The following is a 27,722-nucleotide window of genomic DNA, read 5'->3' as shown; positions in this document are numbered from 1 at the left end:
AATCCCAAACTCCTAATTTATCCCTCCACCCCTTTCCCCTTTGGTAAGCATAAGTTTGTTTTCTATGTCTGTGAGTCTGTTTCTGTTTTATAAATAAGTTCATTTGTATCATATTTTTAGATTCCACATATAAGTGATATCATATGATATTTGTCTTTGTCTGACTTACTTCACTTAGCATAATAATTTCTAGGTCCATCCATGTTACTGCAAATGGCATTATTTCATTCTTTTTTAAAGTTGAGTAATATTCCATTGTGTGTGTGTGTGTGTGTGTGTGTGTGTGTGTGTGTGTCTATGTCTCCTTTATCCATTCATCTGTTGATAGACACTTATTTTTGCTCCCATATCTTGGCTCTTGTAAATAATGCTGCAGTGAACATTGGGGTACATGCATCTTTTCAAATTATAGTTTTGTCCAGATATATGACCGGGGTGGATTGCTAGATCATATGGCAACTCTACTTTTAGTTTTTTGAGGAACTTCCTACTATTTTTCATAGTGGCTGCACCAATTTACTTTCCCACCAACAGTGTAGGAGGGTTCCCGTTTCTCCACACCCTCTCCAGCATTTGTTATTTATAAATTTTTTAATGATGGCCATTCTGACCAGTGTGAGGTGGTACCTCATTGTAGTTTTGATTCTAGTGTTTATCTAATAATTAGCGATGTTGTGCATTTTTTCATGTGCCTGTTAGCCATCTGTATGTCTTCTTTGGAGAAATGTCCATTTAGGTCTTCTGCCCATTTTTCTATTGGGTTGTTTGGTTTTTTTGTTTTTGGATTGTATGAGCTGTTTGTATATTTTGGAAACTAAGCCCTTGTCAGTTGTATCATTTGCAAATATTTTCTCCCATTCTGTAGGTTGCCTATTCATTTTGTTTATAGTTTTCTTTGTTGTACAAAACCTTTTAAGTTTGATTAGGTCCCATTTGTTTATTTTTTCTTTTATTTCTATTGCCTTGGGAGACTGACCTAAGAAGACATCGGTATGATTTATGTCAGGGGATGTTTTCCCTATGTTCTCTTCTGGGAGTTTTATGGTGTCGAGTCTTATATTTAAGTCTTTAAGCCATTTTGAGTTTATTTTTGCGTATGGTGAAAGGGAGTGTTGTGACTTCATTGATTCACATGCAGCCGTCCAACATTCCCAACACCACTTGCTGAAGAGACTGTCTTTTCTCCATTGTATATTTTTGCCTCCTTTGTCGAAGATTAATTGACCATAGGTGTGTGGGTTTATTTTTGGGCTCTCTATTCTGTTCCATTGATCCATATGTCTGTTTTTGTGTCAATTACCATGCAGTTTTGATTACACTTTTGTAGTATTGTCTGAAGTCTGCAAGGGTTATGCCTCCAGATTTGTTTTTGGTTTTTTTTTTTCCCCTCAGGATTGCTTTGGTAATTCTGGGGCTTTTGTGGGTCTATATAAATTTTAGGATTATTTGCTCTAGTTCTGTGAAAAATGTCATGGGTAATTTGATAGGGATCACACTAAATCTGTAGATTGCTTTGGGTAATATGGCCATTTTAACTATATTAATTCTTCCAGTCCAGGAGCATGGGATATCTTCCCATTTCTTTGAATCATCTTCATTTTCCTTTATCAATGTTTTATAGTTCTCACTGTATAAGTCTTTTACCTCCTTGGTCAGGTTTGTTCCTAAATATTTTGGGTTTTTTGATATGATTTTAAAAGGAATTTTTTTTTTTTTTTTTTTGCTTTCCCTTTCTGATATTTCATTGTTAGTGTAAAGAAATGCAACAGATTTGTGTATGTTAATTTTGTATCCTTCTACCTTGCTGAATTTGCTTATCAATTTTAGTAGTTTTTGTGTGGTGTCTTTAGGATTTTCTATATATGGTAATATCATCTGCATATAATGACAAGTCTACTTCTTCCCTTCCAATTTGAATCTCTTTTATTTCTTTGTCTTGTCTGATTGCTGTGGCTAGGACTTCCAATACTGTGTTGAATAGAAGTGGTGAGAGTGGGCATCCTTGTCTTGTTCCAGATTTTAGTGGTAAGGCTTTCAGCTTTTCACCATTGAGTGTTATGTTAGCTGTGGCTTTGTCATAAATAACTTGTATTATGTTGAGATACGTTCCCTCTACCCGCTTTGGTAGTTCACTTCTCATTGCAGTGACTTCTCTTGTTGTAGAGCATGGGCTCTTAGGTGTTTGGCTTCAGTAGTGTGGCACACAGGCTTCAGTAGTTGTGGCTTGTGGGCTCTAGAGTGCAGGCTCGGTAGTTGTGATGCACGGGATTAGTTGCTCCGCAGCATGTGGGACCTTCCTGGACCAGGGATCGAACCCGTGTCCCCTGCATTGGCAGGCAGATTCTTAACCACTGCACCACCAGGGAAGTCCTGCTTTCATTTTTATAATTTGTCGTTCTGTCTGCTGTTCTGATTGGGTGATTTCCATTATTCTATCTTCCAGATCACTTATTCATTCTTCTGCATTATTTGGTTTGCTACTTATTGCCTCTAAGTTGGCTTTCATCTCAGCAAGTGAGTTTTCTAATTTTTCTTGGCTCCTCTTTATAGTTTCTAGTTCTTTGTTACAGTGATCTGCACTTCTATTGATAGCCTTTCTTAATTCCTTCAGTATTTTCATTACTTCCTTTTTGAACTCAGGGTCTAGCACACTGGAGAGATCTGTTTCATTGTTTTTTCAGGGGAATTCTCTAGTTCTCTGAATTGGGAGTAGTTCCTCTGCTTCTTCATTTTACTTATATTTCTCTGACTCTATGTATTTAGGAGGAGCAGTTATCTACTGTGACCTTAAAGGGCTGTTTTTATGTGGGAGCATCCCTGTGTAGGCTGCATGAGTCTAATATTTTTGGTGCAAAAAAATATTTTTATTTTAGTACGGATGCCTGCCACAACTTTCCTCCATGTGTGCTGGCCATTATCCCCTTGATAGAGGTTATAATTAGCATTGTGGTGACCAGACGTGTGTGTGTGTGTGTGTGTGTGTGTGTGTGTGTGTGTGTATAATGGCCATCCTAACAGATGTGAGGTGATATCTCATTGTGGTTTTGATTTGCATTTCCCTGATGATTAGTGATGTTGAACACCTCTTCATATTCCTTTTGGCCATTTGTATATCTTCTTTGGAGAAATGTCTATTCAGTTCCTTTGTCCATTTTTTAATTGGATTATTTGGCTTTTTTGCTTGGGTTATAGAAGTTCCCTATATATTTTGGATATTTGGTTTGTGAATATTTTTTCCCATTCCATAGATACCCGAACTGGGATAGTTGGTCACCTTTCCAATGCCCATGTGGAGCTTTACCAAAGACTTTAAGCTATGTAAGTTCAGTCTTTGCAAAGAATGTCACAGCAGCCAGTTCTGTGCAAGAACCATCTGATAGTGGGCATCTAGACAGTAACCCCAGAAAAAGATGTCTCAGGGAATTCTGCCAATACTTCGGAGAAAGTTCCCATACTGTATCCATCATCCTTGTAGCCATCAGAGAAAGGCGTGATTAAGTGCTAGCTCTGAGGATGTAACCATAGAGCATTTTGTCTGACCCAGGTACTGTGTTGGCTTTTTTTAAAATTAATAGACAGCACTTTAAATGCAAAAACTTCACATTTTTAAAAAAAAGATATTTTTAGCTTCTCTTGAAAAATTGGAAGTTCTGATAACATTTGTCTTAAGCTCTTACATGCCAAAAATCTGTTTCAGATAAGAGTAGTGACTTCCTACTTCAGATGGGGCATTTGTTTCCAAATCATCATAGTCTCCAACCAACCAGTTTTACTCTTTCCATCACCTGAACCTTGCAGGCATTTGAGTTTATAACCCACTGATTTAGTTGAAAAGGGGAACAGAGGAAGGAAGACATGCTTCAGAAACTAATGATTCAGATTTCAGTTCTATAATTGGCCAATTTCTTAGGTAAACTTTTAGAATTTTGTCTACTTCATGGTTGAAAATACCAGGGTATAGAGAATTTCACTGTCATCAGAACATAAACATATAAGTTTTAAAACATATAAATGATCTTGTTTGAAAGAAAAAGATAAAAAAGAAACTTTATCAGTTATACTTCAAAAACAAACAAATAAACGCATAGAAAGGGAGATCAGATTTGTGGTTAATGGGGTGGGGGATGGGGAGGGAAGAGGGGAATTGGATGAAGGTGGTCAAAATGTACAAACTTCCAGTTATATAAATAAATACTAGGGGTGTAATGTACAAGATGATAAATATAAATAACACTGCTGTATGTTATACAGGAAAGTTAAGAGAGTAAATCCTAAGGGTTCTCATCACAAGGAAAAATATACTTTATATATATTTTTTTTAAAATGTAACTGTATTTTATTTACAGTGTTGTACTAGTTTCATGTGTACAGCAAAGTGATTCAGTTATATATATATATATATATATATATATATATATATATATATATATATATATATTTCAGATTCTTTTCCATTAGAGGTTATTACAAGATATTGAATATAGTTCCCTGTGCTAGATGGTAGGTCTTTGTAGTTTATTTATTTTATATATAGTAGTGTGTTTATGTTAATCCCAACCTCCTAATTTATCCCTCCCCCTTCCTTTCCCCTTTGGTAACCATAAGTTTGTTTTCTATTTCTGTGAGTTTATTTCTGTTCTGTAAATAAGTTCATTTGTATCATTTTTTTAGATTCCACATATAAGTGATATCATATGAAATTTGTCTTTTTCTGTCTGACTTACTTCACTGAGTATGGTAATCTCTAGGTCTATCCATGTTGCTGCAAATGGCATTATTTCCCTCTTTTTTTATGGCTGAGAAAATATTCCATTGTGTATATACACCACATCTTCTTTAGCCACTCATCAGTCGATAGACATCTAGGTTGCTTCCATGTCTTGGCTATTGTAAATAGTGCTGCTATGAACATTGGTGTGCATGTATCTTATCAAATTAGAGTGTTCTTCAGATATATGCCCAGGAGTGGGATTACAGGATCATATGGCAACTCTATTTTCAGTTTTTTAAGGAACCTCCATACTGTTTTCCATAGTGGCTGCCCCAATTTACATTCCCACCAACAGTGCAGGAGGGTTCCCTTTTCTCCACACCCTCTCCAGCATTTATTATTTGTAGACTTTTAAATTATGGCCATCCTGATGAGTGTGAGGTGATACCTTATTGTAGTTTTGATTTGATTTCTCTAATAATTAGTGATGTTGAGCATCTTTTCATATGCCTATTAGTCATCTGCATGTCTTCTTTGGAAAAAATGGCTATTTATATCTTCTACCCATTTTTTGATTGGTTTTTTGTATATTGAGCTGTATGAGCTATTTGCATATTTTGGAAAATAGTCCCTTGTTGGTCGCATAATTTACAAATGTTTTCTCCCATTCCATATATTGTCTTTTTGTTTTGTCGATGGTTTCCTTTGCTGTGCAAAACTTTTGAGTTTAATTAGATCCCATTTGTTTATTTTTATTTTATTTTATTTATTTGTTTATTTCTATTACTCTAGGAGATGGATCCAAAAAAAATATTGCTGCAATTTATGTCAAAGAGTGTTCTGCCTATGTTTTCCTCTAGGAGTTTTGTAGTATCTGGTTTTACACTTAGGTCTTTAATCCATTTTGAGATTATTTTTGTGAGTGGTGTTAAAAGAATGTTCTAATTTCATTCTTTTACATGTAACTGTCCAGTTTTCCCAGCGCCACTTATTGAAGAGACTGTCTTTTCTCCATTGTATATTCTTGCCTCCTTTGTTGTAGATTAATTGACCATAAGCACATGTGTTTATTTCTTGTATTTCTATCCTGTTCCATTCATCTATGTGTCTGTTTTTGTGGAATACCATGCTGTTTTTATCTCTGTAGCTTTTTTGTATAGTCTGAAGTCAGGGAGTATGATTCCTCAAGTTGGGTTCTTCTTTCTCAGGATTGTTTTGGCTATTTGGGGTCTGTTTCCATACAAAAGTTAAAATTATTTGTTCTAGTTCTGTGAAAAAATGCCATTGGTAATTTGGTAGGGATTCTATTGAATCTGTAGATTGCCTTGGGTAGTATTGTCATTTTAACAATATTGATTCTTCCAATCCAAGAACATGGTATATCTTTCCATCTGTTTATGTCATCTTCAATTTCCTTCATCAGCATCTTACATCTTATAGCTTTCAGAGTACAGGTCTTTTTTCTCCTAAGTAGATTTATTCCTAGGTATTTTATTCTTTCTGATGCAATGGTAGGTGGGGTTGTTTCCTTAATTTCTCTTTCTGATATTTCATTGTTAGTGTATAGAAATGCAACAGATTTCTGTATATCAGTTTTGTATGCTGCAACTTTACCAAATTCATTGATGAGCTCTAGTAGTTTTCTGGTGGTGCTTTTGGGATTTCTACGTATAGAATCATGCCATCAGCAAACAGTGACAATTTTACTTCTTTCTTTCCAATATGGATTCCTCTTATTTCTTCTTCTTCTCTAATTGCTGTGGCTAGGATTTCTAAAGCTATGTTGAATAAAAGTGGCAAGAGTGGGCATCCTTGTCTTTTTCCTGATCTCATAGGAAATATTTTCAGCTTTTCACCATTGAGTATGTTAGCTGTGGGTTTGTCATACATGGCCTTTATTATGTTGAAGTATGTTTTCCTCTATGCCCACTTTCTGGAGAGTTTTTATCATAAATGGATTTTCAATTTTACGAAAAGCTTTTTCTGTATCGATTGAGATGATCACATGGTTTTATTCTTCAGTTTGTTAATGTGGTGTTTCACATTGATTGATTTGCCGATACTGAAATATCCTTGCATCCCTGGGGTAAATTCCACTTGATCATGGTGTGTGATTCTATAATGGATTCTTAGATTTAGTTTGCTAATATTTGTTGAGGATTTTTGCATCTATGTTCATCAGTGGTATTGGCCTATAATTTTCTTTTTCTGTGTGTGATATCTTTGTCTTGGAAATGTTCCTTCCTCTGGAATTTTTTGGAATAGTTTCAGAAAGATAGGTGTTAACTCTTCTCTAAATGTTTGATAGAATTTGCCTGTGAAGCCATCTGGTCTTGGAATTTTGTTTCTTGGGAGTTTTAAAATTACTGATTTAATTTCACTATTGGTAATTGGTGTATTCATATTTTCTATTTCTTCCTGGTTCAATTTTGGGAGATTGCACATTTCTAGGAATTTGTCCATTTCTTCTAGGTTGTCCATTTTATTGGCATATAGTTGCCTGTACTAGTCTCTTATGGTCCTTTGTATTTCTTTGGTGTTGGTTGTAGCTTCTTTTTCATTTCTACGTTTATTGATTTGGGCCCTCTCACTTTTTTTGTGGATGAGTCTGGCTGAAAGTTTATCAATTTTATCTTTTCAAAGAACCAGCTTTTAGTTTCATTGATCTTTTCTGTTGTTTTTTGATCTCTATTTCATTTATTTCTGCTCGGACCTTTGTGATTTCTTTCCTTCTACTAATTTTGGGTTTTGTTTGTTCTTCTTTCTCTAGTTCCTTTAGGTGTAAGGTTAGGATATTTATTCAAGATTTTCTTGTTTCCTGAGGTAAGCTTGTACAGCTATAAGCTTCTCTCTTAGAACTGCTTTTGCTGCGTCCCATAGGTCTTGGATGGTCGTGTTTTCATTTTCATTTTTTTCTAGGTATTTTTTTATTTCCTCTTTGATTTCTTCAGTGATTCAGATGTTGTTCAGTAGCATATTGTTTAGCCTCCACGTGTTTGTGTTTTTTGCACTTCTTTCCTTGTAGTTGATTTCTAGTCTCATAGTGTTGTGGTTGGAAAAGACGATTGATATGATTTTGATTTTCTTAAATTTACTGAGGCTTGTTTTGTGGCCTAGCATGTGATCTATCCTGGAGAATGTTCCATGTGCACTTGAAAAGAATGTGTATTCTGCTGCTTTTGGATGGAATGCTGTATAAATATCAGTTAAGTTCATCTGGTCTAATGTGTCATCTAAGGCCTGTATTTCCTTATTGATTTTCTGTCTAGATGATCTGTCCATTTATGTAATTGGGGTGTAAATCTCCCACTATTATTGTGTTACTGTCGATTTCTCCCTTTATGTCTTTAACATTTGCCTTATATATTGGGGTGCTCCTATGTTGTGTGCATATGTATTTATAATTCTTATATCTCCTTCTTGGATTGATCTCTTCATCATTAGGTAGTGTCCTTATTTGTCTTTTGTAACAGTCTTTATTTTAAAGTATATTTTGTCTGATATAATATTGCTACTCCAGCTTTCTTTTGATTTCCACTTTCATGGAATACGTTTTCTCCATCCCATCACTTTCAGTCTGTATGTGTCTCTAGATCCGATGTGGGTCTCTTGTAGACAGCATATATATGGGTCTTGTTTTTGTATCCATTCTGCCAGTCTATGACTTTTTGTTGGAGCATTAATCTATTTACATGTAAGGTAATTATCAATGTGTATACTCTTATTGCCATTTTGTTAATTGTTTTGAATTTGCTTTTGTAGGTCTTTTTTTCCCCATTTCCTCTTTTGTCCTCTTCTCTTGTGATTTGATTACTATATTTAGTGTTGTCTTTGGATTCCTTTTTATTTTTTGTGTGTATATCTATGACAGATTTTTGGTTTGCATTTACTGTAATGTTTTGATATAGCAATGTATATGTATGTACATGATAGTTTTAAGTTGCTGATCTCTTAATTTCAAATGTGTTTTAAATATCTTGCATTTGTATTCTCTCCCTCTCATGCTTACTGGTTTTGATTTCATATTCGTGTGTGGATGACTTCCTACCTTTACTGTATGTTTGCCTTTACCAGTGAGGTTTTCATTTTGTAATTTTCTTGTTTCTAGTTGTGGCCTTTTCTTCTTCACCTACAGAATTTCCTTTAACATTCATTGTAAAGCTGGTTTGGTGGTGCTGAATTCCCTCAGCTTTTGCTAGTCTGTAAAGCTTTTGATTTCTCCTTCAAATCTAAATGAGAGCCTTGCTGGGTATGGTATTCTTGGTAGTAGTTTTTTCCCTTTCATCACTTTAAACAGTCATGCCACTCCCTTCTGGCCTGCAGAGTTTCTGCTGAAAAATCAGCTGATAGCCTTATGGGAATTCCCTTGTACGTTATTTGTTGCTCTTCCCTTGCTGTTTTTAGTATTCTCTCTTTATTTTTAAGTTTTGTCATTTTGATTACAATGTGTCTTGATGTGTTCCTCTTTGGGTTCATCCTGCGTTGGACTCTGCATTTCCTGGACTTGGGTGACTCTTTCTTTTCCCAGGTTAGGGAACTTTTCAGCTATTATCCCTTTTAATATCTTCTCAGGTTCTTTCTCTCTCTCTTCTCCTTCTGGGACCCCTAGAATGTGAATATTGGATGCTTGATGTTGTCCCAGAGATCTCTTAAAATTCTTTTTCTTTTTTCTGTTCAGTGGCAGCGATTTTCACAACTCTGTTTTCCAGCTCATTGATTCATTCTTCTGTATTATTTAGTCTACTCTTGATTCCTTCTAGTGTATTTTTTTTTTCGTTTAATTTATGTATTCTTCATCTCTGGTTAGTTGTTCTTTATATTTTCTTACTCTTTGTTAAAAAATTCTAACTTCTCACTCTATGCATCCATTCTCCTCCTGAATTCTTTGATCACCTTTACAGTCATTACTCTGAACTCTTTCTCTGATAGATTGCCTATCTCCATTTCACTTAGTCCTTCTTCTGGGGTTTTATCTTGTTCTTTCATCTGGAACACATTCCTCTGCCACCTCATTTTGTCTAAGTTGCTATGTGTATTTTTATGTATTTGGTAGGTTAGTTATGTTTCTTGATCTTGGAGAAGTGGCTCTCTGAGGAAATGTCCTATGCATCCAAGCATTGTCCTCCCTTCTCATCACCTAAGCTATATGCTCTAGGGGTTCCCCCTAAGAGGGCTGCATGTGTCCATCTGGTGTTGTGGGCTGACTATGCGGGCTGTCTGGTAGGCTTGGTTGGCCCCTCGTCTGGTTGGTTGCCAGGCCCTGCCTTGTGCAGATGCTGCTGGCTGCTCTTTAGTGGGGCCTGGTCACAAGATGGATGTTTGTAGAACCGTGGGGGTCCCTGGGGCTAGTGGTGGTTCACTGGTGGGCAGAGTCAGGGTCCACCCACTGGCAGGTAAAGATAGATCCTGGGGTTAGTGCCAGACTGCTGGCAGGCAAATCTTGTTCCTGGAGTCTGGCTGCAGGGCCCAGGGATCCCAGAGCTTGTTTCAATCATTGAAGGAGGAGGGCTGGTTCCTGATATGGTTGGGTTTGGGGTGAGTGTGTCTCAAAGGTTGCATTGGCTTGCTAGTGGGAAGGGCCAGGGCCAAGCTGGTCTCAGGGTATGGTCTGGCTTGTTGTTGGCAGACTCATTCCACAGGCTGCAGGATCATAGTTTTCTTGCCTGTGGTGTCTGCCCCCTGGTGTGTGAGTCTGGTCTAGAGGCTTGTGCAGGTTTCCTGGCAGGAAGGGTCAGTGCCTGCCCACTGGTAGGTAGAGCTGTGGGCTCAGGAAGTCTTTAGGCAGTCTGTCTGCTGAGGCGTGGGGCTGTATCCCCACCCAGTTGCTTGGTCTGAGGAGTCCCAGAACTGGTGCCTGTAGGCTGTTGGGTGTGACCAGTCTTGGCTCTAATTAGCCAACATGGCAGCTGCCAGGAGTGTTCATGCAGTTGAATGTTCACTAACATATCTACCGCCAGTGTCTACATCCCCAGAGTGAGCCTCAGCCACCCCCTGCCTCTCCAGGAGACTCTCCAAGACCAGCAGGTAGGTTTGGCCCAGGGTCCTATCAAATTACCGCTTGTGTCCAGGGTCCTGGTGTACATGAGGTTTTGTGTGCACCCTTTAAAAGTGAAGTCTCTATTTCCTCCAGTCCTGTGGGGCTCCTGCAATTAAGCCCACTGGCCTTTAATGTGAATTGCTCTGGGGGCTCATCCTCCCCGTACCATACTCCTGGGCTGGGGAGCCTGACATGGGGGCTCAGAGCTCTCACTCCTGTGGGACAACCTCTGCAATATAATTATTCTCCAATCTGTGGGTCGTCTACCCAGCAGGTATGGGATTTGATTACATCACAAGTCTGCCCCTCCTCCCCATCTTGTCGTGGTTCCATCTTTATGTTTTTAGTTGTAGAAGATCTTTTCTGGTGGGTTCTAGTGTTTTTCCTCGATGGTTGTTCTGCAGATGGTTGTGATTTTGGTGTGCTTGTGAGAGGAGGTGAGCTCAGGGCCTTTCTACTCTGCCGTCTTGGCTGCTCCTCCCCGCCCCCATTCCAGTTTTGCTCTTAAAGTCGGCCTTCCCTCCTGTCTTCGTGGAGATCTCTCCTCCAGTGCCTTGCCTTAGTAAACTTTTCACTAGTTTGTGGTTTTCCTAGGTGGAACTTTTTTTTCCTTTGTGCTTCGACTAGTTTCACTTGCTCATTGTGTACCACAGGCAGAAGCCTGGTACCCGGCCCTTCAGATTAGAGTTCTTCCTGTGAAAATCTATATTTCTTTAATTTTGCATCTGTATGAGATGATGAATGTTCACTAAACTTATTGTGATAATCATTTCATGATGTATGTAAGTCAAATCATTATGCTGTACACCTAAAACAAACAGTGCCATATGTCAATTATATCTCAATAAAACTGGAAGAAAAAAAGAGACCCTTCCTCTAAATTTTATTTAAATGTATAGTATAGTTTCCAGAAGCCCAGCGAAAACAAATATAATCTTTAAGCTAAAAAAAAAGTCTGTTTTTCAAATTTTGAGGTGAAGGAGAGGGGGGAGTATTTGTTAACTGGAAAGCCAATCTCATCTCTTCAAAGGGGAAAAAAATCCAGAAATGTCATTTTCTTTTATAAACCTTCATTAGATGAAAGGAAATCAGTAACACTTGCTTTACTTATATTAACTTTTTATCCAAAAGCCCAAGAGTCCTGTATAGTAGTGATCTTAGATCAAAAATGTAGATCTTACATTAATTTCTTTGCCTTCCCACACTTTGATTTCTTTACAAGTTACAGCCGTCTTGTATTTGCTCTTGCATATATTTCTTAACTTAATGCTAAGTGAAATCAGATGAGGAAATAAAATCAAGTCATTGTAAAAAGATCTCAAAGCCTGCACAAGTCTTTAAACTTAGTTATAAACCCTACTTTGGTTTCCTAAAGTATAACTCAAAGCAAAGAATTTTACTGTACTCTACATTTTTATTTTCTTTTATTTACATATATATGTAATTCCAACAGCAATCAGAATTAAAATCACTATTTACAAGTTCTTTCCTTGAGATTAGACTTTAAATAGATCTTTTTGTTTGTTCTGTTGGCTGCAGTATAAACCAAAGGTTGTAAGAAGATATGTTCTAACAGACAATATTCTTTGAGATACGGATTTCAATGAATTTGAGCAGGAAGGAGTGAACTCTCCATTTGTTCACAAAGTTGTCAGTATTCTTCTCTGTTTTTCTTATATTGGTTTTCCGTCTCACTCACTTCTGCTACCTTGCTGGCCCCAAAGGCATGTGAATCTGGGACCCCTAAATTATTATTACCCCTATATTAATGTAGAATTCACCATGACTAAATTAGTTCCAGATTCAGAAAGAGAGCAAACACCATTTTGTAATCTTTAATTTAAAAAGAAATTCATGGATTTCAAAGAAATAGACTGTGTCAGTATTTTTATACATGCCCAAGCTGAGAGGATATTTTAGGAAAGTTAGAGAGATGGCTTGGAGACATGTGTGCATTGGATTCTCAAACTTGAGCGTGTGTGCCTCGGATTCACCGGGAAAACTTGTAAAAACACCAATTGCTTGGCCCTACCCTCAAAGTGTCTGATTCAAAGTATTTGCCTTTCAAGCAGGTTTGCAGATGATGCTGATACCACTAGTTCAGGTACCAAATTTTGAGAACTACTGGAGTAAGAAATACCCAAAGACTTGATATAGTTTTAAAAGGAAGGAAACGTCTTTGTCAAATTTCTCTTTCAGGAGACACACACATAGCCACACAGACTTTATTTTCTTTACTAAACGATTAAAATTCCTTTAGATAGAACCTAATGGGAGCAAAAATGATAGTAGTGAATTACTGAAAAGCAGACATAAGATTTAGAGGGATGTAGAGGGATGGGTTAGAAAGGTGGTTTGAGGGGTAGGCTTTTTTTTTTTTAATATAAGTTTATTTATTTTATTTTTGGCTACGCTGGGTCTTCGTTGCTGTGCGCGGGCTTTCTCTAGTTGCAGTGAGCGGGGGCTACTCTTCGTTGCGGTGCGCGGGCTTCTCATTGCAGTGGCTTCTCTTGCGGAGCACGGGCTCTAGGCGCGCGGGCTCAGTAGTTGTGGCGCACAGGCTTAGTTGCTCCGTGGCATGTGGGATCTTCCCGGACCAGGGCTCGAACCCGTGTCCCCTGCATTGGCAGGCAGATTCTTAACCACTGCGCCACCAGGGAAGCCCGAGGGGTGAGTAGGCTTTATAAATACAGAGTACACTGACTTGAGAGAAACCAACCCTTACCCACGCAACACCAAACAACAATATAGCTTTGGATACTTATTTGCAAAGATAATTCATACTACACAGATCCCTGGTCTGGTTGTAAAACACATTTTCATCAACTTGCTAGGGAAAAAAATCTCTCTTATACTCCTTTATCAAACTATGGGCCAGACGTGAAAAAAAAAAAAAAAGACAATACATCGAGTAGTTTTGTCAGAAATCAGTCTAACTACAACATGATTGATCATTACTGAGGCTTTAGGTTTCCATGGTTCTTCAAGTCCTTCTTCTATAGGCAGTCACCAACTCATACTTCACGTATCTCAAGGGCAGAACAATTCCAACAGTTTTTCCAGAGCTGAGTACTGAGTCAGATTTTTCCTTTACTGTTTCTTAGACTACGATGATTAATCAGAAGGGCACTAATGCTTTCACTCCCTGGGCTATGGCCTTCCCCTAAAAGAAGAAATTCCCGCTGATAACTGTTAAGCAAAATTATCATAGGCAATGAGTTTCAAATGCTTCTCGGTAGCTAAGTTTCTTAGATCGACATCAGTGAAAACTGGGATATGGTTTGAAAATGTAACAAGGAGCTCTGCCCTACACTTGACCCTGCATCTGCTTTCCTCCAGATGATGCACCACAAAACCTTGCTGTCTGCTTTGACTCCACTCTGTTCCTATGACCTGACATGTTTACACACCACACCACTTTTCTTCGCAAAAGTTTTCCTTGTCACTAACTGTGTCCATAAAGTTACAATGATTAATGAGTTGCTGCTGCTGCTGTTATTCTTTTAAAACTTCTTTGGATTCCTGTATTAGAGTTACTACTGAAATGCCCACTGATTTATTTTTTTCACTTTTCTCTAAAGTGAATTTATGTAGACGTAGATTTTTTAAAAGTCTTCTAAAGGATTATTTTTGTGGGTATTTTTGTATCACATGTAAGTCCCAAGACTGTGAAGCAAAGTCCCTAAACTTGAAAGTTTTAAAATCATCACTTTCTAGAGACATATTCCAGGCAACCCCCAGGGAGACTTTCAGAGCTCCCACATCACCGTCACTGTACACCGCCTTCAGTGGATATACAATCAAGAATGGTGGGAAAGTGAATACATCAGCCTCTGCCTTAGAAGAAGAAGAAAAAGAAGAGGGGGAGGGGAGGAAAGAAGGTAGACTATTGAGCATCTCACACCAAGGAGAGCTGTTCAGAGTGCTTTAACTACATGACGATACAATCTAATGGGATACAAAATATAAGCAATATAGATACGTGCAGCAGCATAAATAAGATCTAAATCATTTGCTGTAAGAGTACAATGCTCTCTGCAGCTCTACCAGGCTTAAATGCACAGGCTTTGAGACAGAATTTTCTATAGCAGAAAGAATATACAACATAACATAGCGATCTCCAGGCTCAAAAGGATACTGCCTGGGTTCAAGTTCTGATAGTGACAAACTGTGTGACTGGAGCTTGTTACTTAACCTCTCTGAATCTGTTTCTTCATCTTTAAATGGACATAATAATCACACCTAGTTAAGAAAGCCATCATAAAGATTAGATGAGCTAACACAGGCAAAATGCTTAGAACAGTACTTGGCATGTGATTCAGAGCCCTAGGTCACGAATTTAAGTTCAGCTGAGCTGGTGACCAGCTGTGAGATTTTGGGCAAGTCCACCTTCCTAAGTCTCATTACACACATCTAGATACACTGAGCTTTCATGAGAATCAAGCAAAATAATGTATAAGAAAGCATTTTTACAATTATAACATGCAAACTATTTTGTAAATGCATTGAAATGATTTTTGGATTGATACCCACTAAATAGCTAATTGTGGTTATCTCTGACCAGGGAGTAGAATTAAAGATAGGTGAAGGGAATCTAAGCTTTTTACTTTCTTCTGTATTGTTTGAAATGTTTAGAGAGAAGAAGTCATTTATTGCATATGTACCTTTTGATGATAGTTTTCTACATACGTTATTCTTATTAGTGAGAAGTATGCAAGCATCTAAAAACTCTTGACATCTAGGGATTATAGTTTTACTTCCAAATGCCTGTGTGAATATCTCTGTACAGTACTGACAAAATGAAAACCCTCAACTACTCTCTATATCTGCAGATATAGAGAAAGGTTTAAAGTTCTATGGAGGATATTCATGTTGAGCCAAAATTTAAAGGGTGGAAGGAAGTATCAACAGTTGTATGAATGTAGGTGTTGGGAAGAGAGGTGGAGTATGTTAGGGACAATAGTGGTTCTTTTTGGAACAGAATGTGCAAAACTGGCTTAGAGCTATAAGAGAGAGCAGGCAGCCCAGATATAGAGCTGGTCAAGAACCTTAAGTTCTATGGTACAAGTTGCCTTTATATCACGGGACTTTTAGAAATCTAAGAACTTGAAAACATTGCACAGAATGGGACTGAAATAACAGAAAATTATAGAAAACCAAAAAGAGGTTAAAGGAGGTAAGGGAGGTCTTGCTACAGGATTTAACTGTGGAGACCAAGCAGCATGAAAATGAAGTATTGCCCAGAAGAAACAAATGTAGCTGTCAATCCCTTATTTAGGTCAATGATTTCCTTCCCCTGAAATCTGGTGCATCTCACAGTATAACTGGAAAAAAAATCTGGTAATTTGGTGATCATATAGTAAAAGAACAATTTGTAATTCAAAATCAGAAGATGTGTGTTCAAGTCCTGGTTGTAATAATATTAACTATAATAATCATGAATAAGTCTCAACGTCTCTGCACTCCAGTTTCCTTATCTCCACAGCATGGAGATGATGATAACATCTACTTCACAGAGTTGTTGGGTGCAATAAATAAGAATGTAGGTAAGAAGTAATGAGGAAGTTTGTGATACTAATAATGACTAAAATAATCTCATACAAGTTGAACATTCAATAAGTGACAGACATTGTGCTAAGAGCTTCACACACTTGATATGTCTCGTGAGGCTGTTTGGTTAAAGGCAATGTTCAGGCATTCATTCATTCACTTGACATATATCTGTTGGACATTTCCCTGTTATTTCCAGTGAATCCTACATTGTCACATGTCCTACACTGAAGAAGTTTACCATCTAGTGGTGGATGCAAAAGGGAAATGCTCTCACTTAGGAAGAATAAAGACCCTAGATGGGTGTGTGTGTGTGTGTGTGTATGTTTGGAGATATGGGTGGTCAGAGAAAGCTCTTACCAAGATGGTAATGTCTAAAAACACTGAATTCTAAGTAGTGCTTTTCAAATTGTTGGTCAAGCCACTGATTTTAAAATCAGTTTGGTGGGTTGAGACTTGTATTTTGTTTGAAATTATAACTGGCCCCACTTGTTTGTATCAGAGGACTCTGAGAATCCAGATATGTTACTAGGGTGGCAGTGAGATCCAAACAGTTCTCAGCCTGTTCGGCATCCTAATGGGGCCACTGAACTAAAGGCTTTTTGCAGAAACCTGAGGAGCCCCCTGGAAGAACTCATCTCTGTCAGAGAAGGAGCCAGGTTTGAGGAGCTTGGTGCAGAGATTGTGAATTCAGTGTGGCGGGTGAGTCTGTCTGGGCCTGCCCTGGATGTATGTCTGGGTTCTAGGGGGAGAGAGTAGAGGCTGAGGATAAAAATGGAAGGAACTATTTAATTAAGCTCTGAAGCACATGGTGGCATAGGCAGTACTGCCTTAGAACTCCACAAACAGCAACTTGACTGTAGACCACCACACAAATCCAATGAGAGCTCTGATGGGAGAGGTGGGGAGAAGTGGGAAACCATCCACGGTGCCTGGGAGAAACTGGGGGGTTCTGCAGAGGAGAAGTGGTGGCTAGAAGGGGCAGACATTTATTTATATGCCCACTTGAGACCCTCCTGGGTTCCTCATCAGGAGGGAAGCAGCAACTAGGGAAGTTTGAATTACTGGTATTAAAGGTGATCCTATTACTCTGCACAGGCTACTGAAACTGGAAAAGATGTGTTGGTTAAATATGAGAATAGGAAAAGTGAGAGAATTAAATAAAAGAACAGGAGCAGAAAGGGAAAAACAAAATTGGATGAATCTGGCCACTTGCTTGAAGAGGTGATCGTACTCTGACTCCAAAGCAATCTGTCCATCTATTGTCAACAGGCTCAAAAGCAAGTTTCTACCTTTAGCAAGATAAATGAGGAATATGCCCAATGTCTACAATATGCTGATGAGATTACCATGTTTATTAGACTAAGGGATTGCATTTTCTAAATCAAAATGCATCCTATCCTGAGTATACCTTCACATGATGCAGATGAGATAAAATGTGGCTTTGAGCACATCAGTATGCAAACCACTAAGAAGCCTATTTCCATTTACTCTTCACTTCTGGACCAATTTTACAGAGTGAGTAACCTATTACAACTCAAAACAGTTTCCATGACCCTGTTTCAATCAGCATCAAGATTGCAATCAATATCTAATTTCCTTTAATATTCATAGGCATAAGCTCCAAAAAGAACTTTGGCAGATATATATTTGTGTCATTTGGAATTTTGAATTTATAACGGCATGTATGCCCAGCCCAAGAAAATGACTGAAAATGGACTTAAATCTAGGATAATTATGAAAGTCTTAAACTCTTGACTATTTCTGACCTTCTGAAAAAAAAAAAAACCCAGCTCTGTGCCCACTCAGGATTCATTCAGATGATTTATAAGAAATTGCATACCCATTGTCACTTTTGCAAACCAAGAAATCATTTTCAAAAGAGAGTGGAATAAAAGTAAAACATTCATCTATCTCATTCTCTGGGAAATTACCAACTCAAAACATTATTCTTCAGCTTTCGGTATTCTTTCCTATAAAGGAATCTTAGGCCAATGTATATTTATGTTTTAAGTGGAATTCCTCTGCTTGTCCAAAAAAAAAAAAAAAAAATAGAAACAAAGAAAAAGGGGGAGGCAATGTCTGAGAAACTGCAATAAGCAATAATAAGGGATAATAAAATAAATAGTAAAAATGGGAAATAATTTCCTCAGAAAATAAAAAGAGATTTATTTAACTACAAGATCTACAGATGGACATTACAGTCATCCCTGGGTATCTGCATGGGACTGATTCCAGGACCCCTTCAGATACCAAAACCCACAGATGCTCAAGTCCCTTACACAAAATGGCATAGTATTTGCATATAACTTATGCACATCCTCCTGTGTACTTTATGTTTTTATGTATCCAATTTTATTTTTAATTTAATTTTTATCTTATATTGAGGTATACTTGATTTACAATATTGTGTTAGTTTCAGGTGTATAGCAATGTGATTCAGTTATACATATAAATATATCTACTCTTTTTTAGATTCTTTTCCCATATAGGCCATTACAGAGTGTTGAGTAGAGTTCCCTGTGCTATGCAATTGGTCCTTGTGACTATCTAACATATATATATATATATATATATATATATATAGTAGTGTCTATATATATATAGTAGTGTCTATATGTTAATCCCAACCTCCTAATTTATCCCTTTCTCCTATCTTTCCCCTTTGGTAACCATAAGTTTGTTTTCAAAGTCTGTGAGTCTATTTCTGTTTTGTGAATAAGTTCATTTGTATCATCTTTTTAGATTCCACATATGAGTGATATCTTATGATATTTGTCTTTCTCCATCTGACTTACTTCACTTAGTATGATAATCTCCAGGTCCATCCATGTTGCTGCAAATGGCATTATTTCATTCTTTTTTATGGCTGAGTAGTATTCCATTGTATATGTGTACCATAGCTTCTTTATCCATTCCTCTGTCGATGGACATTTAGGTTGCTTCCATGTTTTGGCTATTGTACATAGTGCTGCAGTGAACACTGGGGTGCATATATCTTTTGAATTATGGTTTTCTCTGGGTAGGTGCCCAGGAGTAGAATTGCTGGGTCATATGATAGTTCTATTTTTAGTTTTTTAAGGAACCTCCATACTGTTCTCCATAGTGTCTGTACCAATTTACATTCCCACCAACAGTGTAGGAGGGTTCCTTTTTCTCTACACCCTTTCCAGCATTTATTGTTCATAGATTTTTTGATGATGGTCATTCTGACCAGTGTGAGGTGATACCCCATTGTAGTTTTGATTTACATTTCTCTAATAATTCGTGATGTTGAGCATCTTTTCATATGCTTTTTGGCCATCTGTATGTCTTCTTTGGAGAAATGTCTATTTAGATATTCTGCCCATTTTTTGATTGGGTTATCTCTTTTTTCGATATTGAGTTGCATGAGCTGTTTGACTATTTTGGAGATTAATCCCTTGTTGGTCGCATTGTGTGTAAATATTTTCTCCCAGTCTGTAGGTTGTCTTTTCATTTTGTTTATGGTTTTCTTTGCTGTGTAAAAGCTTTTAAGTTCAATTAGGTCCCATTTGTTTATTTTTGTATTTATTTCTATTACTCTAGGAGACAGATCCAAAAAAATATTGCTGCAATTTATGCCAAAGAGTGTCCTGCCTATGTTTTCCTCTAAGAGTTTTATAGTATCCAGTCTTACATTTAGGTTTTTAATCCACTTTAAATAATTTCTATGTTACTTATAATACCTAATACAATATAAATGCAATGCAAATAGTTGTAAATACAATGTAAATCTATGTAAATAGTTGCTGGCATGTAGCAAATGCAATTTTTGCTTTTTAGAACTTTCTGGAATTTTTTCAAATATTTTAGATTTGCAGTTGGTTGTATCCATAATGCAGAACTCGTGGGCACAGAGGGCCGACCGTAGTTGAAAACATTACTGTGGGTTGTGCACAGGGATCTCACCTCTAGCCTTCTATTCTCTAGTAAATTTCCTCAGCTCTACCAGGCTTGGTTGCTCATGAGGAGTTTCCTTAGATATTTTAAAACTCATTGGAATTTACCTCTTATTCCAGACATGGCTAGTAATAAAAAAAAGCTTTCTTTGAGAGGTTTTTATGTCCTAATTACAGTATAGAGAAAGTAGTATTCTCAGCTCTGACATCAATACATACCTTGAGGGGGAGGGCACAGAGTGAGGGTTGGTGATGATGTAAGGCCAAGCATTATGCAATCAGAAAATGTTAAGTAACAGTTAACTCATTAAACTCTTCTTCTCAAATAGTTATAGCTGCAGTTTGATAGAATGTAAGCTGAAGGTTTTGGAAATTTAAAAGCATATAAGATTCTATGCTTTGTGAGATCTGTATGTCATCACCTACCTAATCCTATTGTTCACATATCACTAATTACTTCTTTGAGAATTCCAATCCAGCTTACATTGCTCCAACGACATCTTGAAAGTTCAAAGTTAGAACATCAACATTGTGCATTCAAGAATATTGTAAGGGGGAAATAATTACCCATTTGATACATATTTATTAGTTGTCTGTTTTGTACTATGAGTTGGAGAGATGAGAAATAGATTCACTCATAAAGGGCTTAAATTTGACAGAGGAAAAAACTCACATATATGAAAATATTAGTGGACAAATAATATGTATCATTATACTTCATTTAATTAAAAAGTATAATGTAATATAAGCTAATATAATAAAGTACAAATTTTTTGTTGCAGCTATAAACAGAAAAGTGGTTTGGATTTACTGATATAAGCTGTCATTGATCAGGGTCTCATGTACCAGGGAGTAATGCCTACACACACACACACACACACACACACACACACACATGATAGGTGTGTTTCCAAACTTCTGTGATACTAAAAATCACCTGGGGAATTGATTTCTTAATAGGCCTTCTCTAGACCTACTGAAATGAACTCTCCAGAGCAGGAGCTTGAGAATCTGTCTTTTTAACAAATGACTCAATTGTTTCAGTTCAGGCAGGTTTAGAAAACACTGCAGTCCTCACAACAATCCCATGAAAATATTATTCTTCTTTTAGAGTTGAGAAACTAAGGTTAGAGAGATTAATTAACTACTCAAAGGACTCCCAAGTTAGAATACAACAATCTGACTTCCAAAACTTTTGTTCTTTTCACTGCACTAAGCTTTCTTTGTTCTCTGAGAAAATGATCAGGTTGGATGTGTAAACATGGAATCAAAATACTTATTATAGGGAAATTCATTTCTACTGCTGCTTAAAAACAACACTACAGTTTGCTTTAAAGTGCTAAGGAAAAGAATATTGAGCCCTTGAAATAAGAAAGTCTTTGTCAAAGATAGAAAGTTAAGATTTATGGGAATGCTGAAGCTTTTTGTGTTCCAGGGAAAAGTTGTGCACACATTTGAACAAGAAATGAGATATCCTATAGCTTCAAAGGGCTAAAGAAAAGGACCAGTGTGTGTGGAGAAAAAGACTCTAGACTAAAGAAAGGAAAGTTGTTCTGACATAAAACATAGGTTGCCACAATTTTGTTTTATAACTTTCTAACCAAATGGCAGGACTCTGTGGTATAAAAATGCAAGAAAGATGACTGACAGGTCATGCAGGAATGGTGTCGGCAGAAAGAAGTACAGAAAAACCCAGTCTCTAGCCAGGAAGAAAGCTAAAATATGAGTTGATGTCCTTAAACCCAAGGGAAACCAGAGCCCAGCTGTAAAGTAGCCTAAAGCCTTTAGAAAGTTGGTGACAGCCCAGGGGCTACTTTACCTAGGGAGTCTTTTAATGGATTTCAGGAAATCCATTGAAATAGCATCTTGAAATAACATCTACAGTTTTGTTTGAATGTATGTATTCTGAGAAAGTCTACTGCTTTCATGGGTTTCTCATTAAAGTCTATAGCACAGAAAGAGGTCAAGTGAATAGAAAGACCATATTTTTAATTAACTCAAACAGAATGTGAAGAAGGGAAAAAAAAATGATACATGGTCTTGAAGCCCTCACAAAACCATATAAGCATCAGGGAAGTCTAGGGGATTCAGGTCAGGGGTGTCCTTAAGAACCGGCTGTCCAGTGGGAAGAAGCCCTGATTTACAGTACTTGTTGACTGCTGTGATATAAATAGTCCCATGTGGCCAATTTCCAGCTGCCAATGAGATGTAGCCTAACTTTCAAAATTCCTGAAAATTTAACAGTCAGCTTTCACAAGACTGCAGGAGCCGAATCCAGTAGCCCTCTGATTCAAGGTGAGTTCATTCTTCTCAAGTCTGGAGAAAACTAAAACTAGGTCAAGTTGTTAATGAAAATAGTCGAGCCTAATTTTATACACATTTTATGTTAGCGTTTTGTAAATATTGCTTTAAACAGAAGTTTTAAAAAAGCTTTTTTGAAATGTTTAACCAAGTTTAAAAGATAAGAATCAGTGAACAAAGCCAAAGCTTTCTCTAATTGTTTTGATGAGATTAATTTCAGTAGGAAAATTAATTGAATAGAAAAGGATGCTATAATTACAAGGAAGAAACTGGGTCCCTTCTTGTCTTGGTCTACTTGGGCTGCTATTTCAAAACAACACTGACGGGTGGGTAGCTTATAAACAGCAAACAAATATTTTTTGCTCACAGTTCTGGAGGCTGGAAGTCCAAGATCAGGGTGCCAGCAAGGCCAGGTTCAAGTGAGGCCCTCTTCTAAGGTTGCAAACTTCTCATTGTGTCCTCACAAGGTGAAAGGGCTAGAGAGCTCTCTGGGGCCTCTTTTATAAGGGTGCTAATCCCATTCATGAGGGCTCCACACTCATGACCTAATCACCTCCCAATCTCTGCCCTAACACCCAATACCATCAAAGTTGGGGGGTTAGGATTTCAACCTATGAATTTTGAGGGGACACAAACATTCAGACCATAGCACTTCTAGAGCCGTAGTTCTCAAATTATGCATTCTGGACAAGCAGCATCAATATTACCTGAAAACTTGTTAGAAATGAAATTCTCAGGCTCCCCCACCCCAGATCTCTGAATCAGAAACTCTGAGAGTGGGACCCAGCAACCTGTGTTTTAACAGGTCCTCCACCAATTTGATGTACTATTAGATTTGTTTCAATTTGCTTTAAATTTGGGGATTATGTTTTTCTTTTTCTTTGTTTTTTTTTAATTTATAAGATATTTACTTGATTCCAAAACAAGGGACACTCAGATATCTAGCCATTTGTGGCTCCTCTGTTTCAGTATTTTAATATAAGCAGGTATGTGTGCATATTGGTATAACCCCTCATTTTTTACACAAAAGGTAGCATACATTGTTCTGTACCTGTTTTTTTCACCTAATAAATACTTTGCCCTCGAGATAACATCACATCAGCATATAGAGAACCCCCTTCATTCATTCCTTTTTACAGCTGCTTAAGTGCCACATTATGTAGATAGACTACAGTTTATTGTTAGTCTTCTATTAATAGATATTTGGCTTTTTCCAGAGTTTCGTTCTAACAGATTATGCCATAATGAATAGACTTGTGTATATACCATTTTGTATTTTTAGCAGTGTACCTGTGGAAATGTCAATATTCTTAGAAGAGGGATAGCTGGGTCAAAAGTTAAATACATATGTAATTTTGGTATTTTGATTGCTGAACACCCCTAAAAATGTTGTACCATTTTGAATTTCTAAAGACAGTATATGAGAGTGCTTATTTCACTTACCAAGTCTTACAGCCTTACCAAGACATATATTGGTATATCTTCATTTTTTCCCATCTGACAGGTAATGGTTCTTCAATGTGGTGTTAATTACAATTCTCTTATTGTAAGAAAGAGGTTAAGGGTCAAGTTTACATTCACATTTTGTTTTCTATGAACTGTCTCTTCTTATCTCTAGCTCATTTTTTCTGTTTCTCTGTTTTTTGAGGGGTGGCCAAAAAATTTAATGTACCAAACTTTTTCCTATTGCTTATGCATATTAAGTAGGAATAGTTTTCCTACTCCCAGGTTATAGAGAAATTCATCTATATTTTCTTATAGTTATTATTGGTACCCAGAATTTTAAACATGTTTCTGAAGATTCTTAGGTCCACTGAAGTACCAGTTTACAAATGCAAGTTTTATAAACTGATGTCAAACAAACATTGCAGTTATTTACACGAGAAACATTTAATAATCTGTCATTTCCATGCTTTTCTTAATTCTTCTAAATGATGTCAATCTGAAGTCTTCTTGCCTGCACGATAAAATGTTCCATTAGTAAAACAAAAAAGATTATTTCTGGAGTAATGTGTATTCTTTCTTTGTGAAGAAACATATTCAATTATTGAAAACTTTACCTTTCTAAGAGAAGACAACATAAACCATTACGATGCACCCCACAATCCAGCCAATCAAGAGAAGAATAGGGACCAGAAGGTGTGAAAATGTAGACACCGCTGAAAAAATAAACGAGAGAGAGAATAGATTAGGTAGGTCATGTTGGTATTAAATCTTCTGAATCAAAAGGATAAGAGGAAATCTGATATAATATCAAGGGAAAAATACACTCTCTAATCACATCCATACAAGATTATTATTTTCTTTTCTACAAAGGGACTTGTGACTCAGCTGGGTATTTGGAATAGAAGACCTGTGTTCAAACCATAGGCTTTCCTTTTACAGTTATGTGACCTTGGACAATCCTGAGCTTGAACTTCCCTATTTGTAAGACACAGAGAATGAAACTTGTGATATCCACCTCCAGGAGTTGTTGTGAGGATCAAATGGCATCACGTGTTTACAAAGGCTTTGTAAATTCTAATTACTGTGTGGGTGTGTCTGTGGTGTATACAGAACAGATTCATGCATTTGTTCAATAACACAGAGACCAGCTGTTTACATAGAAACGCTGGAAAGCGAGTGACTCTGAGGTAATTCTTACTAAACTAGTCGTCATAACATAGGGAAAGGTGTTGAAAATCGTTCTTAGACTTGATAGCTGCTTTTATCATAGGAAAAGGAAAGCATTACACCTTATGTAATCATTGAGAAAAGAGATTCTATTTTTTTAACTGGTTCAATACGGCAACCAACACTGATCCAACACACGCGTAAAAGACAAAAGTATAATAATTCCTCTTGTGTCTCCTATTTGTATCCTTACCTGTAAAAAAGCAACTTAGAAAAGTATCTTTTTTAAAATATTCACTGCATCTCAATCTTGTTTCAACCAACATACCACACCAAATGATTCAAAACAGCACAGAAAGACATAGTATAGAATTAATGTCCCTGTGTTAAAGGCTCAGATATATTCCTAATTGAAAAACACAGATTTTATGCCATTAGCTAACAAAGAAAATGCATATTCTTAGCAATTGCATTCCTATTACAATTTCCATCACTCTAAAAGTGAAGTTTTTTAAGTGCTATTAAAATCATCAGGAAATGAGACAATTCTAAAATTAGAAGACACTCATAACAGCAAATATTCTGAAATTAAAATGAATTTTAATAGTTTAAATCTATTTTTCCAAAAATTTTGGAGTCTCTCTTAACTCTCACAAGTTCAGCAGCTTTCCTTGCTTGTCCGTCTCACTGTGACCTTGAACAAAGCGTTAACCTCTAAATGAAAAAAACCCTTTCTTTCTCTTTACCTGCCACGTGGTATTGCTTTAAGGATAAAGGAAACATTATGATATGCTTTTTACTCTCATTTGGATGAAAGCCTTTTTATGAATTAAGGTAGCATTACAGTGGAAGTACGTAGTAATTTCTTGAACTGTTCCTATATTGATTTAGTATTTTTCCCAATTTCAAAGAACTTATAAATGTTCAATTAAAATATCGGTATTAACTTCTAAGTATTTTATACAAGCATATTTTAATACAGTTCTGAAATTTACATATAATAAAGCACTAAACGTAGTGTATCTCATTACTTATTATTCTTTGTAAAACAATACAATTGACTGTGCATTTAAATACTCAAAGTATACCTGCATTTGTGTTCTGTTAACAGTAGTGTTTTAAGTTTTATTATAATCTGTAGCATTGGTTTGAAATAGGAATATTTAGGAACACAACATACTCTGCATACGTCACACTAGTAACACAAATAAGCACAAAACCTCTTTTTAAATATGAACAGTAATTCCAAAATTCTTCTCTCTGTCCGGGTTTAAAACCTGGTGCCACCATGCTCTTATATGTGATCTCAAGCAAGTTACTAAACTTTGCTATGCCTCAGTTTCCTTATCTATAAAGCGGGAACGATGATAACACTTCATATCTCATGAGATTGTTGTCAGGATTAAAAGCATCAATTCCCATAGGCATTTGAAAACTTACTTGGACACAATATATATATATATATATTCAGCCCATTTTATCATTTATTACAGTCAATCATTTTTCTTAAAAATAAAAAACATTTAAAAACCAGAAAAAAAGAAGTTCAGATGTGAAGCCTATTTTATTTATTTTTATTTCAGAGTCAGGAAACACACTCAGAAAGGTAGAGGGATTTCCCCCAAACTCACATGGCCATTTAGTAGCAGATCTGACACAGAATTTAAATGTCCTTAATGCTAGCCCAGCACACCACAATGCCTCAAATCCAGTACAACACTGGAGAATAACTGACCTCTAACTCATCTTTCAAAACAAGCATGAACAAATTAAGCTCTTTTGTTTATCTGATCCTTTCGAAATCATTCATGTGACATATAGACATGGTCCATAAATTGCATATCTAATGCATTTTTTTGCAGCCACACTAACATATACGGTTAATGATACTTTAGCAGAGATACCACACTCTTCAGAATAACTAAGAAACAGCAAATATTGGGAAATAGAAGATAAACCAGGGAGCCTGGAGCCTTATTTGCCAAGAGAGTTGGATGTCTTAAATCTTACCTTTTTCAGCCATTCTTCCTGTCGTGGGGTGGGCTGGTCAGGGCCACGCTTACCTCTTTGTTATTGTTATCCAGCATCTCTTTGAACTTTAAATAGACATCTGAAGAGTGTGGCAGCTGCCTGACTCCTGGCTGCCAATTGTCTGGGTGATGTAAGACACTGGAAAGCAGAACGCCTCTCTTTCTTTATCCTGTTATTGTGGAGGAAACAAGGGGCTACATGACCTAAACAATTAAGTAAGTTGAATTATCCTAACCCAGAGATAGGCAGATTTTTTTAACTCACCCAGTGCCCCAGACAACATGAAGGAAATGTTCAGGGAAGGGGGTGTACAGAGGAAAGATGGCATTGCGATTAGAGAAGTCCTATTAAAGAGGAAGGGTGGTATATTGGAAAGGAAGGACTTTGGATTTGGAGAGACCTGGCTTCAAATTCCAATTCTGCTATTTCTGTAATAAAGGCCAGTTGCTTAACTGGGCATCAGCTTCTTTGATTTTAAAATGAAGATAGTAATACCTACCCAAGGAAGAAGTGTCATAAAGATGAAATGAAAAAGTTATATCACATACAGACAGTTCTT

General features: G+C 36.8%; 1 protein-coding gene across 1 annotated transcript; it reads right to left on the bottom strand.

The window, feature by feature from the left end:
• Nucleotides 1-24,390: 24,390 nt before the first annotated feature.
• STRIT1 (small transmembrane regulator of ion transport 1) lies at nt 24,391-27,516 on the bottom strand. The gene is made up of 4 exons (XM_059920080.1): nt 27,428-27,516; nt 27,143-27,332; nt 24,580-24,678; nt 24,391-24,476 (listed from the first exon to the last, which is right to left on the bottom strand). Exons 2-3 carry the CDS (start codon nt 27,153-27,155, stop codon nt 24,584-24,586), a joined length of 108 nt encoding a protein of 35 aa, XP_059776063.1. The 5' UTR covers nt 27,156-27,332; nt 27,428-27,516; the 3' UTR covers nt 24,391-24,476; nt 24,580-24,583.
• Between the last annotated feature and the right edge of the window lie 206 nt (nt 27,517-27,722).

This window comes from Balaenoptera ricei, chromosome 4, assembly GCF_028023285.1.
Source record: "Balaenoptera ricei isolate mBalRic1 chromosome 4, mBalRic1.hap2, whole genome shotgun sequence".
Taxonomy (NCBI): domain Eukaryota; kingdom Metazoa; phylum Chordata; class Mammalia; order Artiodactyla; family Balaenopteridae; genus Balaenoptera; species Balaenoptera ricei.
Note: the sequence above shows the minus strand (reverse complement) of the source record. Positions and strands in the feature narration are given on the sequence as shown.